Source organism: Ostrea edulis, chromosome 8, assembly GCF_947568905.1.
Source record: "Ostrea edulis chromosome 8, xbOstEdul1.1, whole genome shotgun sequence".
Taxonomy (NCBI): domain Eukaryota; kingdom Metazoa; phylum Mollusca; class Bivalvia; order Ostreida; family Ostreidae; genus Ostrea; species Ostrea edulis.
The window spans coordinates 56,276,611-56,291,363 of NC_079171.1; the positions used below are offsets into that span (position 1 = coordinate 56,276,611).

Below are 14,753 nucleotides of genomic sequence, written 5' to 3' on the forward strand. Positions count from 1 at the left end.
GAAACGTCTTTTAAGGGGGGTGATGCCACGAAATTGAAAAAAAGCAAGAAAATCTTTCATTTAGATTTATTTTCTCTCTACCCTTTCACTAATACTGTATATATTTTGAATACCCCTGTAAACACCCTTAAATAATAACCCAGAATTGCGATAGACAATACTTTGGAATCTCTACTCCCCTGTGTTACCACAGAAAATAAAGATAAACTAGTGTTTCCTCTGTGTCAGAGTTGCACGGAGAACGGGACACAACTCCAATGTCCTTGCTCAGACGAGCAGTGCTGTATGACGGGGGATATGTTATTCACTGGAACTCATGCCGACGGTTCACACAGATTATCAAAATATCACTTTCATCATGTCTCTTCACAGGGTGACCCAAACATTGATCTTCTAGAGAGAGAGGAGGGGGGGGGGTCTTAAACTTAAAGGACAATGGAGCAAATATAGTCAAAAGATTACAAATTACAGTATATAAATGACTATGCAGTGGATGAATACATACAACCTCAATACGATGCGATTAATATAATGTCTGTTATGAGATACACTGCGGAATTACTTATTAATTCCTTTTTGGATGAATTTGAACAATTTACATCTACGACCTGTTGGACTAGAGTTAATAGTGGGCAGGGCGAGAAACATTATGCTGGGTCTTATTTAGATCCACTGCCGATCGAACGAACTTTCAGCTGATGATCATATTGTATGTTGCATTTAGGGTGGAAATACGAACTACGCATTAAAGGAAATCGGATCTGTCGCATTCGTGGGTTTTCTTTACATCATACAAATTATCATAATTTAAACTTCCAATCGATGTTAGATATTGTTCCAATCAACCAGAGCAAAACATAGACGGACACAAATCTTTTTTTTTTAAATCACTCGGTACAAATTGTCTGTTAAAGTTTATAATAGTGTTGAATATTAACAATGCCATCTCGTTTACTCTAAACGAGTGATTTTGACACCTTGCCTTGGTGTTATTGAATTCATTAGCTTCACACATTAACAAAAAGGTTTTTTTTTAGTATGAACATTTAGATTCAACGTTTAAATCGCTGCATGCGAGTCTTTGTCTTCTTTTAAAGGTATTTTATCACGCATTGAAAATCCGTGTGGGGGTACGATATGTCTTTAGTCTTCGCAATTTACATCAGATTTGTGTTTTCTGGTCGATTGGCTCTTGTAATATTGAAATAAGGACACACAATATTAAAAACAATTCCAACTTCTTGTTCTGATTACGTGTCAATTCAAAACATTAGTAGTGTCCTGAAACTTTTCGATCCGTGTGTTTAAATGAAACAAAAATGAAATGTCCACGCTTCAGGCTTGATAAGACTACAGCTCTTGTGAAAGTGTTTGTTTGAAAAATGTCAGTATATTTTCACTATTTCTTAATTAGCTCCTCTTTCAAAAGGGTGTGACCCTTCATTAGAAAAGTTTAAATCATTTTACCAAGAAATACTTTATAGAAAGTTTAATTGAAATTGGCCTTGTGGGTAATACGTTTACTCACAAAATACCGCTACAAGATAGGGATACAAAATGTGTGGAGTCTAGGCTTGACAAATGGTGTGTTTTTTATTTGGTAATTGTAACACACAGTCCAAAATCTTTTAGGAGTTAAGAACGCGATTTTGTTATCAAAACATTTTATAAATCTTTGTTTCATGGGATTTTAGGTATCAAAGATTACGTATGAAACTCCATAATACAAACATATGATAAACAATTCCATAAAAAGTCACTTGAAGTAAGTTATTCAAGTTCTATTTCAATAGTTCACTAAAACCTAAGCTATGACTCTCCTAGTGGGACTAATACTCCTACAGTGCCTCAAGTTTCCCTTCATTAGTTCAACAAAACCTAAGCTAGAACTATGTTAGTTAGACTAATGCCCCGCAGTACTTCAATTTGTACTTCATTAAATCACCAAAATCTAAACTAGAACTGACCTAGTGAGATTAATACACCCCCGCGGTAATTCAAGGTCTACTAAACTATTTCACGAAAACCAAAATTAGAACTATCGTATTGGGTCTAATACCCCCGTAATAATTCAAATTCTTCTTCTCTAGTTCACCAAGACCTAAGGTAGAACTGCCCTAGTGAGACTAATACTCCGCAGTACTTCAAGTTCTACTTCACTAGTTCATCAAAGCTAAACTAAAACTGTTCCGCAGGGCACGTTGGATGGTGGGAAATAGTGAATTTGTGCTCATTGAATGATGAAGACATCCTTTGGCATGAAGATTCTTAAGAGCAATCAATGTAAATATCATGCAGTAGAGTGTTTTTCAGAATGTTGAAGATCTTCTCAATATAATATCTGAATGATATTCCATGGACATACAGTACATGGCACATTTTTTATTGCGTAATCCAATTTAAGGGTTTGATAATCGGACAATGTACAAAGGAACATTTTCTTGGTATTGTTTTCTTAACATGCTTGTCAAGATCTTTAAACAAATTAACCGGCAATATGTTCTTTCTGATACATTGAAAGATATAAGTGATATTAACACGGGGCTCTATAAAGTTCAATCTTCCGTTTTGTCATTCAATAGCGTTTTCTAAATAAAAAAAATGTTTCTCGCTTCAGCTGGACTGCGATCATTGACTATAACAATGACCTGTGTATAACTTGCATAATCCATGCAAATTCGGAAAAAAAATCGCCTAAACAGAACAAGTGGATGTCAGCTTATCCGGGTATATTTGAAATTAATAGAAGCGTTTGATTTCTTACAAAAAGTGTGAAAGATATTGGATTGACGTAAAATACTCATATACTTAGAATAAATCTGATATCGCACCGACCCAATATATATATATATATATATATATATATATATATATAGAGAGAGAGAGAGAGAGAGAGAGAGAGAGAGAGAGAGAGAGAACGAATAGTGATCAATCTCATAACTCATATAAGCAATACAAAGTAGATAGTCAAAGTAAATAGTTGGACAAACACGGACTCCTCGACACACCAGGGGTGGGATCACGTGCCTAGAAGGACTAAGTATCCCCTGTCGACCGGTCACACTCGCCGTAAACCCTATATCCTGATCAGGTAAACGGAGTTTTCCGTAGTCAAAATCAATGTGCCAAGAACGGCCTAACAATCGGTATGAAAAATGTCAGACAGCATTTGACCAAACGATAGGTTGTATTGACGAACTACATCGGTATAACGAACATAGAATTTGCAAAATGCTGACTACAATCGAGACTGTTGAATCAACTTGTTTGTCAGTAGCTTGCGTCGATTTAAAACTACGGGTGATAATGTAGAGAGAGAGAGAGAGAGAGAGAGAGAGAGAGAGAGAGAGAGAGAGAGAGAGAGAGAGAGAGCACATTGGTTAATTATTGACTATCCCTATTAAGTGTAGTGTGTTTTTCATTTACTAAATATACTAATTCGCATTCAAAACAGGAATTGCCTGCATTACGCATGGAGAAAGTGATTAAAAGATAAAAATGAAAATTTTGAAAACCAGGTTTTCTCAAAACATAATATACTAGCGGAAAAAAAGAAACTGTGCATATTTAATATATGGAAAGAAAATAACAATGAACAAATCTTATTATTTTGTAATACTGTTAACAAATGTATTCGGTACAACATTTTATAATCCATTAATGTTAACGTCGAATAACGTTGATTTCAGCACACTCGAAAGACACTAGCATTCGAACGAGAGAGAGAGAGAGAGAGAGAGAGAGAGAGAGAACAACTGGGCGCCGCCAAAAAATATAATTGTATTTTTATGTTGCGGCCGACACATATATTAACTGGCAGCCGCCATATAATAAGAGGTGGCCGCCATTTAAATTGAGTGGCCGGGGCCAGTTAAAATGAATTATGATTCTATATCCTCCTGGCACCTATCGACTTTGGCAAGATCCAGTTTGACTCTTTGTGCAGGCTACGAGTTCCCCGAGTAGAATGCCATGACGTCGCTTGTCAAACAGTTTATTGATTTTCTTGTCTTCTATTTATAGAATGGATCGTTATGCGGAAGGTTCTTATTGAATCTCTTGGCATCTAAAATTCTACGTATCATAACGTGGGTATTAAAAAAAAATATAAGATATCAACATATGTCAAAAACAAAATGAATAAATGAAAGACGCCATATTTTATTAGAACACTTCAACGGTAACAAACATCTGTCTCGCAGAAACGCTTGCGACTTCTCACATTTTATTTGATATGATGGACCGGTTTGTGTCGGCCCATAACAAAACACATTGTGAATTCTGCTTGTTTGACCAGTTGTAATCTAACACTTCAGTTGGTCGACACGGTTAAGACATGGTAGAAATATGTCTTACACTTACTGATAAACGCAGCGACCATCAACATATTTGTTATCAGGAAGGAGAGTACCGTCCCTCTCAGCCAATTTCTGACAAGGCTCACATCCGCTATTTTCATATGTAAATAAAGATATATTATTGGGCGACTCCCCCTCCCCTATTTCTGATGACCCCCCTCCCATTATTTACGAAATCCAAGTTTGAGGGACTGAGGCAGTTTACGTTACTGACCTGTAGCTCTCTGGTCTGTCCCAAAATTTCCCCAGAGAGTTATAAATCTTCTGTTAAACAAAACCTAAACTATTCATGAAATACAAAATGACCACGCAGAATAGTGCAGATGATGTTTAATCACATACGTGTGGATGTACATAGATACGTGTATCTGGAGGTTCGTTTTCCCACTCAACCCAATTTACAACAGAACACAACCACGCAAAGTATATGATACACAATATGTAACATATTACTTGTCACATAAACGGGTGAGTTATCCATTGTTTCCCTGCACACAGGTGAATTTGTATTTACGGGGAATACATAGAGTGTGTAAGTAAATTAAGATTGTGTAACGGGCCCTCTGGCGAACCAGTGTTTTCACGAAGTGATATAATCTGATGCACTGATAACAAATATTACAACATGTACACTTCATTCACGGATACATGGTTTCCGGTTATTTGATTCTTAATAAGCTCTATCTGTGTTTGCTGACTTGACGAGATAGTTATCTTGACTTGATGTGATATCTTATGCTGACAAAATTATCTGGATGGCATAAATATGCCACCATATGTCCTACGTCGATGTCATCCCCCTCGAAAACTAGATGTTTTAGGTCTAAACATGTGAGGAAAGCTGTACAGTTTATTGTCAACATTATCAGCAATAAGTAAGATCCTGCTTAGAATAAAAACAAAATGGCTAAGAATTTCTATGACTTTTATCCGGGTATCTTGGTATGGTCAGTTTTTAAAACGAGGTAAGCTACTGACAAACAAGTTGATGGTACAGGGATTTCAACAGTCTCGATTGAAGTCAGCATTTCGCAAATTCTATGGTCGTTATAACGATCTAGTTCGTCAATACAACCTCGCATTGGGTCAAATGCTGTCTGACGTGTTTCATACCGATTGTTAAGCCGTTCTTGAGACACTGATTTGACTGCGGATAACTCCGTTTACCTGATCAGGATATGGGGCTCACGGCGGGTGTGACCGGTCAACAGGGGATGTTTACTCCTCCTAGGCACCTGATCCCACCTCTGGTGTGTCCAGGGGTCCGTGTTTGCCCAACTATCTATTTTGTATTGCTTGTAGGAGTTATGAGATTGATTACTGTTCGTTATCTTCACCTTGTATCCGGCTCCAAAAATCCAACTTCCACCTGTTAACTCCCTCTAGATCCGCCACTGTTTAGGTACTTCCACCTGTTAACTCCCTCTAGATCCGCCACTGTGGTACTACAGGTGATCAGAGAGATACAAGTAATGTACCTGTCTAATGGGAGAGGTAGAATTTCGGCAAATTGTTTGTTGATAAATGTATGAATGTACTTTTGTTTTTGTAAATAAGAAGTAAATTTTCCGAAGTAAACCATTCCTAAATGTCATTCTACCTACTTCGGGGGAAATAACTTGTCTGTATAGTACTATAATGTACACCATATTGACCTGGGAATATGTAACCGTCGATATATATCTATATATCTATCTAGCCAGCTAGCTATCTAACTAGCTATTTGATATAATTGTGACAATATAATTAATACATACAGGGAGTAAATGAAAATTAATTTGGTCTAGCTATACGTTTGCTTTTGCCTCAAAATGTTTACAATGTTTTGCTTTAATGCTTTGGAATAAATTAACAATACAGTTATCATGATTTCCCGAGTATAAATAAAATGTTTACTAGTTACATTTACTGAATGATTTAAACATCAGTGCTGCATCACATCTTAACTGTTTAATAGATATATATGCAGTGATTGTTCTTTCGCTAAGTGCTCAATGGAACTTTGTTTATTTCACCCACATACACGCAAGTTTCTTTGGATTTTGGATAATAGCGAGAAGAAATTTACAACGTTGTGCCTGCAAAGTCTAACCCTCAATTCTACGTCCATAAGTGCTTCACCTAAATCATGTGTTATCTCTATATAAAACCCTGTCCACGCTGAGACAGTAGTAGTGGTTACTATATATTTACATTTGCCAATGCACTTCATAAACGGTAAGCCCTTGTCATGGTGGGCGTTGGCATGATAATGCTACGGTAGTAATTACTTCATCTAAATCAAGAGTTGTCTCTATATAAAACTATGTTGGAACTGAGACAGTAGTAGTGGTTGCTATATGATCACCACCCCTACACACACACTAGCGCGCGCGCACACACGCACACACAATTGATATCACTAAGTATTTTTATACAACGAACACAATGAAGGGATTCCTGCATACATTATATCCTCTGACGTAAATGTTGACATCGCTACCGCATATGAACTAGGTCAAAACAAACTTTAAACCTGTATTTAAACCTGCCTACTATAATGACTGACGTGCCGCACAGGACTAGACGGAAGGTCGAAAAAAAACCAAAACAGGGAGATCATGTTCAATTCTCAGGTGAGACAAAATAGATTTCCAAATTTGTGTGATCAGTAGGATAAATCAGCTCATTTTCAAAATAAGTTCACTTAACTCTGAAGAGTAGGGGAGGCGGAAGGGGCTTAATTCAATACATAGACGTCTCTTACATATAAATGAAGGTAGTTTATATAATACGTTGTAATTCTAGCTGGTCATGATCTTTAATTTAGATTCCCTATTCTCATTAACAGTGAACTCCTCATGTGATCCGACAACAAAAATGGACCCGTTGCGAAGAGCCCAGATTATCCTACTGTGTGACTTCTGTAAAACTGCCCACCTACAGAGTCACTGTGAACGTTGTGATATAAATCTATGCCTGACCTGTGTTGGGGAGTACCTCTCGGATACGTCTATAAGACACAAAGTCGTGCCTTATAAATACAGAAAGTCTCTTCACTACTCAAAATGTCCAGACCACGCCGATGAACATTGTAAACATTACTGTGAGAGATGTGACATTCCTGTCTGTTCTACCTGCGTCTCCTCAAGTAAACATGAAGGTCACGATATATCAGATATTCTGGGAAAATTCAGCGCTAAAACAGAAAGTTTACAGAAAGATCTGGAAGAACTCGAGACCAGAATGTATCCGCTATATGAAGAAATGGCCTTCGATTTCCAAACTGAGAAAACCGAATTAGAAACAAATTACGGGAAACTCACCACAACTGCTGACCAACATGGAGAAATCCTACACCGGGAGATTACCGCCATTGTCAACCAGCGGAAATCTGACATTCAGGAGATGAAAAACAAACACCTATCTACCCTGAATAAAAATACAGAAGAAATCACACAGAAATTTACTGAACTCAAACAAATCATTTCCGACTTGAAATCAATCTTAAAATCAAATAACGTTTCCTTAACCTCTACTTACAAATCTAGGAATTCCGAATTTAGAACATTACCGCTTAAAGTCCGAGTTACAGTACCAAGTTTGTCTGCTCAGAAACTAAACAAAGATCACCTCAATGAAATGTTTGGTTCTCTGTCGCCATTATCCATTAACACAGAACATGGCAACACAATGAAGTCAGCAGAAGCTGTATCGTCTCCTCCAGTCAATCCACTACTTGATGACCGGTGCCTCACCCCCACAATAGACACTGGGTTTAACTATATATACAGTGTTAGCTGTCTGAGTGAAGATCAAGTCTGGACATGCGGGGATAACGAAACCATGAAGCTGCTCAACCTCCAGAGTAAACTACTGACATCAATACAAACCAAGTCAGGGAACGAACCAGAGGACATAGCAGTGACACGGGACGGAGATCTTGTTTATACTGACCCTATAAATAGAACTGTGAACTTAGTGAAGAATAAACAGATACAGACCGTGATCACACTACAGGGGTGGAGACCTGGAATTATCTGCAGTACCACCTCTGATGATCTTCTGGTTACCATGATCAGTGATGATAAAAAACAATCCAAAGTCGTGCGTTACTCCGGCTCCACAGAGAAACAAAGCATTCAGTTTGATGATCATGATCGTCCTCTCTATTCGTATGGTTATTTTATCAATAACGATAAATACATTTGTGAGAACAGGAACATGGATATCTGTGTGGCTGACTTTGGTGCTAGTTCAGTAGTGGTGGTCAATCAGTCAGGAAAACTCCGATTTAGATACATTGGTCATCCGTCGAATACCGAGCAATCATTTGATCCAGTCGGCATCACTACAGACAGCCAGAGTCACATCCTGACAGGAGACATTGTCAATAATCGTATCCACATCCTAGATCAGGATGGACAGTTCCTCCGTTACATTCACAATTTAAAACTTCCATTAGGTTTATGTGTGGACATCAGAGACAACCTCTTTGTGGCTGAGCGTGACACTGCTAAAGTGAAGATAATTCAATATATATAAGCACAGTGTTAATTACACAGTTCAACACAGTACTAATTACATGTCTGAAACATGTTCATTACATATCTAAACACAGTGTAATTTACAGCAGCTTGTTAATTAAATCTATTTGTGTTAACTTCAACCCAATGTATATTACATTCCTGTGTTGATAACATTCCTGTGTTATTTACATTCCTGTGTTAATTACATTCCTGTGTTAATTACAGTCCTGTTTTAATTACAACACTGTCTCTACAAATAATGCATCTTCAGTGATGCTCAACTGAAATGATTGAAATCCGAAATATCAATGAAGTTTTAGATCTATTATATGGAAAAACAGTGTGCCAAAAAAGTGGAGTCAAATTCGTTTAAAGATAAGAGCTCTGCGTAAGGGAGATAATCCCTAATTTTGAAATGAATTTCTAAATCTTATAACCGCAATTAAATATACATCCGTATTTTCAGGCTAGTAACGAAGTGCTTAGCTACTGGGTTGTAAAGATCCTCGGGGACTAACAGTCCACCAGCAGAGGCCTCGACCCAGGGGTTATGATGTAAAACTTATACGGTACCAATGTTGATGCACCTGATGCGCATTTCGACAAATAATGTGTCTTCAGTGATGCTCAACCGAAACGTATTTTCAAGCTAATAACGAAGTACTTAGCTACTGGACTGTCGTAAATTGATAATATAAATAATTGCAGTAAGTTACAAGTTTTAGAAATTAATCTCCAAAGTATTGTGGGTTTTTTTCTGATCGTGTAATTTATAATACATGAATATAGAGGAGGAAAGAAGACAGTTATATTAAAATCACATTGCTAATATTCGTGAGAAAATAGCAGTTGTGGACACGTTCATGCTATCAAAACTCTGGTATACTGGGCTTCTTCAAGATCTAAAGAATGTATGTACTAATTGACTGTTATTGTTATCAAAACCCCTCTCTGGGATTCCTCCAGATCACAGTTTCTGCAGATGTCACTCCACCTGAGATCTATTGTTAAATGTTTGAATGACAGAAGGCTTACCATTTTGGGAGTGTTAACTTAAAATTGGGTCTTTAACTGTGTCACTAGTTATCTACTTATACACAATCCTTTGTGGACTAATTTACTGTGTTACTAGTTATCCATATACAATATTTTGTGAACCTATTTTACTGTGTTACTAGCTATCTATATGTAATATATTTCTATCTTATCAAGTCTTTTGTGGAATAATTTGACTGTGCTACTAGTTATCTATCTATATACAATATTCTGTGGACCATTTTGACTAGTTGGCTATCTCTATACAATCTTTCGTGGACTAATTTGACTGTGTTACTAGTTATCTTTATACAATCCTTTGTGGACTTTGTTATCTATATATATATATATACAATCTTTTGAGGACTAATTTGACTGTGTTACTAGTTATCTATATACAATATTGTGTGGACTAATTTGACTGTGTTACTAGTTATCTATCTATATACAATCTTTTGAGGACTAATTTGACTGTGTTACTAGTTATCTATATACAATATTGTGTGGACTAATTTGACTGTGTTACTAGTTATCTATCTTATGCAATCTTTTAAACAAACGTGAATAATTGTGAAACACTTAGGATTTTGACATTGTCAGTATTTTATGTGTAGCCTTGAATTATAGTACATCCAAAACACTTACATATTATTTGGATGTGCTTGTTTTAGTGTGAAAAACTACTAATTGAACATTATTCTGTTTGTTAATTATGTGTTTATTTTTCAATATGTATATTAGATAAACATGATACAGAGTTCAGTCTTACATTATTAAGGATTACTTACTTAGATTTGTAGTACTGTGACAGAGAGTGACCACACACGTCCAGTCTTCATCACAGATCTTCCGATTCAAGGTCACAATCTTTTGTTGACCATCAGTAGGATCACGACACTCCACAGTCCTACACAATCAACACAGAGAAGGTGTATTCATATCTAAGCGAATTGTTTGTAATTCAGAACTAGAGTCCTGTCTATTACATAGCGTATTTATGGTTTGATCCAGAATTGAATCCGAGACCCCTATACAAGTAGTCACGTGCTCTACAAATTGAGCTACCATGACCGGCCTACCTGATAGCCCTGTATTATCAGCCAGGTGCTTTACACTAAGATAGTGTCACCGAGATACAAAGTAACAAATGTGTCTATTGATATACTAAGATAGTATTACAGGGAGTGTAAATAAAAGTTAATGATCACTATTGCGTTTATGTTTCATTTTAAGAACTTTTATGTATAAAGTTTCTTTTCTAACAAGTTCAGGATGAAAAAGCCCCCGTCATCTATTTTATTCATAATTTTGGTTTTGAAAAAATTGGCAGGAGAACCAGATAATTAATTTCACTAAATGTTGATCCCCTATTGTGACCTAACCTCCGAAAGCCATGAATCAAACCCACTTGAGTTTGCACAGCTCGAGGATGCTTGCAAATAGACCTACTGTTCTCGAGAAAAAAATATTTAAAAAGATTCCTCCGATATATCCCAATGTAAAAATCTGCTTCTTGCAAAGAATCTATATCGACTTAATTCTATTTTTGCCATGTCTGTGTTATCTCCCTTGGAATGGGTTGAAGCCCTTTGTTGAGCAATCATGGATCCCTTTCTCCAAGGATGGTCTATTCTAAGTTGAAATTTGGTCCGGTGGTTCTAGAGAAGAAATTAAAACAAGAGGCCTACAGGCCTTATCGGTCATCTGAATACTAAAAGTATCACTAATCCAACGAGATATGAAATCTAAAAACAAGAGGCCCACGGGCCATATCAGTCAACTGAGTACTAAAAGTATCACTAGTCCCACGAGATACGAAATCTAAGAAAGCAACAATTTATACTCAATATCCAAGCCGAATTCAAATATTCAGCTACAGTATAAAAGAAGATATGCTCTTAATACTTAAATGCCTAAAAAGTGTGTATACTGATAAAAGGTTCTAAATACATACTGATATAATATTTGTAATATCAACATGATGTGAATAATTAGGACCCGCCCTACCATCAAAACCCTGGGATTGCAAAATTCACAATTTTGGTACATCGCTTTCAAGTATGATTTTAGGTTTAAACTGTATCAGCAAACTTAAAGACTTAAATAATTGTTATTGTTTTATCAGTTCCACTCTGGAACCAATCCCTTACCGCTTAGAATCAATCATGAAATTAACAATTTTGGTAAAAGACTACCAATTCCTTTTCGATATCTTTTTAGTTTCACTTCAGCATCAATAACGTTAAAGACGTTATTCAAATGTTTTATACATATACATCATATTTACCACGTTTGGCACAACCCTGGAGTCAGAACCTCTATCCCGGGTTTCAATAAAATTTGCAGTTTGGTGGAGGCATCCTAGCTGCAGAATTGTAGCTCTCTGGAAAAAAATATTGTGACGGACAGAGAGCGACATATTCACCTCTTATAAAAACCTTCAATTTACGGCGCAAAAACAGCTGCCCACGGTTGAGGCCTGGTATTGTTATTTTCTTGTGTTGTTATCACATAAATTTAATATCAAAAAAATCTTCACATGTTTTCTTATTATTTTTATGTCCAAACACACCTTCAAATATTCATTAAAGCCACATACGACCCAAAAACTCACAGCTTCAAATTATTTCGTTTGTCTGGCCGTTATCGGATGCCATTTTGTCCCTTGTGCATGTAAAAATACTAGATACAGATCGAGTCCAACGTATTTACCAAACCCGAACGCATTGAACCGAAGATCGAGGCAATGAATCGAATATTGAATCGAGCATTTATTTTGAACAGTATCGATATTTCGGTTAATCGTTTCAGCCCTAGAAAATGTAATACTTCTCCGACTCTTCTTTCGGTAAATGAAAGCTTCCACTGATTGCTATATCTCAGCAAGGTCACAGTGATATTTATTCAAGTGTCAACCTCAATCAGCAGGTATTGGTGAGCTGAGGGAAATCTTCTATATAACAACGCTCCTCCTCTCCAAAACATGCAAGTGACTACAAAAAACCAGCAATAAGTTAAAGCAACAGATAAGATTGTAAATGAGGCTTATAAGGGTCAAAGACAATGTAAGCTGAGGAACATCAAACCTCTCAGGAGAAATGAGTCTCCACATGCCGTCCCTGTTTTAAGTGATGACATGTACAATAAGCCCTTTACTCTTGGTGGGTTAGTGATGACGTGTACAATAACCCCTGTACCCGGGATGTATGAGTGATTACATGTACAATACCCCCCGTACTCGGGGAGTGAGTGAGTGATGACATGTACAATAACCCCCTGTACTCGGGGGTAGGAGAGTGATGACATGCACAATAACCCCCTGTACTCGGGGGTGGGTGAGTGATGACATGTACAATAACCCCCTGTACTTGTGAGTGGGTGAGTGATGACATGTATAATAACCCCCTGTACTCGGGGTGTGTGAGTGAGTGATGACATGTACAATAAACCCTATACTCTTGGTGGGTGAGTGAATATATCAGCGTTATATCTTCTTCCTGGTAAGATCGGTGTCTGGTTTTCATATTTCCATTATGTCTTTGGTAGAAGATCTTTCATTGAACTATTTTCATACATTTTACCCATTGTTCTTTCACTGTTCGTCACTAAGTATTCACCACACACTTTTTGACTCTATATGACATGCTTTTTCTGTTGTGAAAAAAATTTGCCAACATACAAACTGCACCCCATTTTCAATTCTTTTGTTGAAATGAAAACTCATTAAATTCAGTTAATTGCAAAATATTAAACCCAGTTTATATGTTTTTCTCTACAATCGATATAACATATTGATGAAAGTATCAAGGTTTTACAGAACTCGAAAGTTGCATTATTATTTTGCTTTCTTCGGGTTGCCCAAATATATGCCGTATTTGCAGGATCAATATCTTTAACTGTCCGTTCAAATGAATATCCTCTCTCACGTTGTTTATACCGAGCTCTGACTCAAATATTACATGTATTACACGTATTACAGTGACACCATTTTTTTCTTTTAAATTAAGTTGGAGTGTTTCTCACCAAACCTCAAATGTGAGACATAGGGGTTTTCAGAAACTTACAGAACTGTGTAATTGAGTTAATGATATTTATCTTATATCACTAACACTGCTTGAAAAAAAAACGGCTTTACAAAATTTTATTGCAGTTGTAAATTTCATTAAAAGTGATTCAAAAGCAAGTTCATCTTTTGTATTAAATTTACTTAAAGTAAACATGTAAAGTTTATCTTTACATTGGCTTTACAGAAAGTAAATCGTTAAAGATCATCTGTATAGTACCTTTACTAGACGTAAATTTGTAAAGGTCATGTTTGTTTATAAACTTTACGGAAAGACGACCTTTACTACTAAAATACAATTATTTATGTACTTAGGTTCTATCACAATAAACCACATGACAGGTATTTTCTGCAGTTGTCCATTTTTGCGGATAGAGAAAATCCAGAAAAATTCTCTCTCTCTCTCTCTCTCTCTCTCTCTCTCTCTCTCTCTCTCTCTAAAGAGATAGAAATGCAATAAAACCGCAGAATAAATACTGCTACCTTTTCTGGATCGAATCGCAAATTTCCATCCGTAGGAAATGTCCCTTATACAATGTTTAGGGTAGGGCTATGCGCAATTTCACACACACACACACACACACACACACACACACACACATACGTGTAACGCGTGTCAAATGAACACCTTAACTTCCCACCTGCAACTGAACACTTCTACAGTTATTGGTATTTTAGTACGAAAATTTACTATTTGGTACTAAAAACAACATAGAAGACATTGCTGCGGTCGAAATTTGTGAAATATCGTTTTATTCACTCCTTGAATTTTTGCTTATCAAGTGAACA

The 14,753-nt window shown here is 36.5% G+C and overlaps 1 protein-coding gene across 1 annotated transcript; it reads left to right on the forward strand.

The window, feature by feature from the left end:
* The first annotated feature begins 6,907 nt into the window (after positions 1-6,907).
* On the forward strand, positions 6,908-10,659 carry LOC130049218 (uncharacterized). Its single transcript, XM_056146518.1, has 2 exons — positions 6,908-6,973; positions 7,189-10,659. The coding sequence occupies exon 2, from the start codon at positions 7,218-7,220 to the stop codon at positions 8,880-8,882; it is 1,665 nt and encodes a 554-aa protein (XP_056002493.1). The 5' UTR covers positions 6,908-6,973; positions 7,189-7,217; the 3' UTR covers positions 8,883-10,659.
* The last annotated feature ends 4,094 nt before the right edge of the window (positions 10,660-14,753 follow it).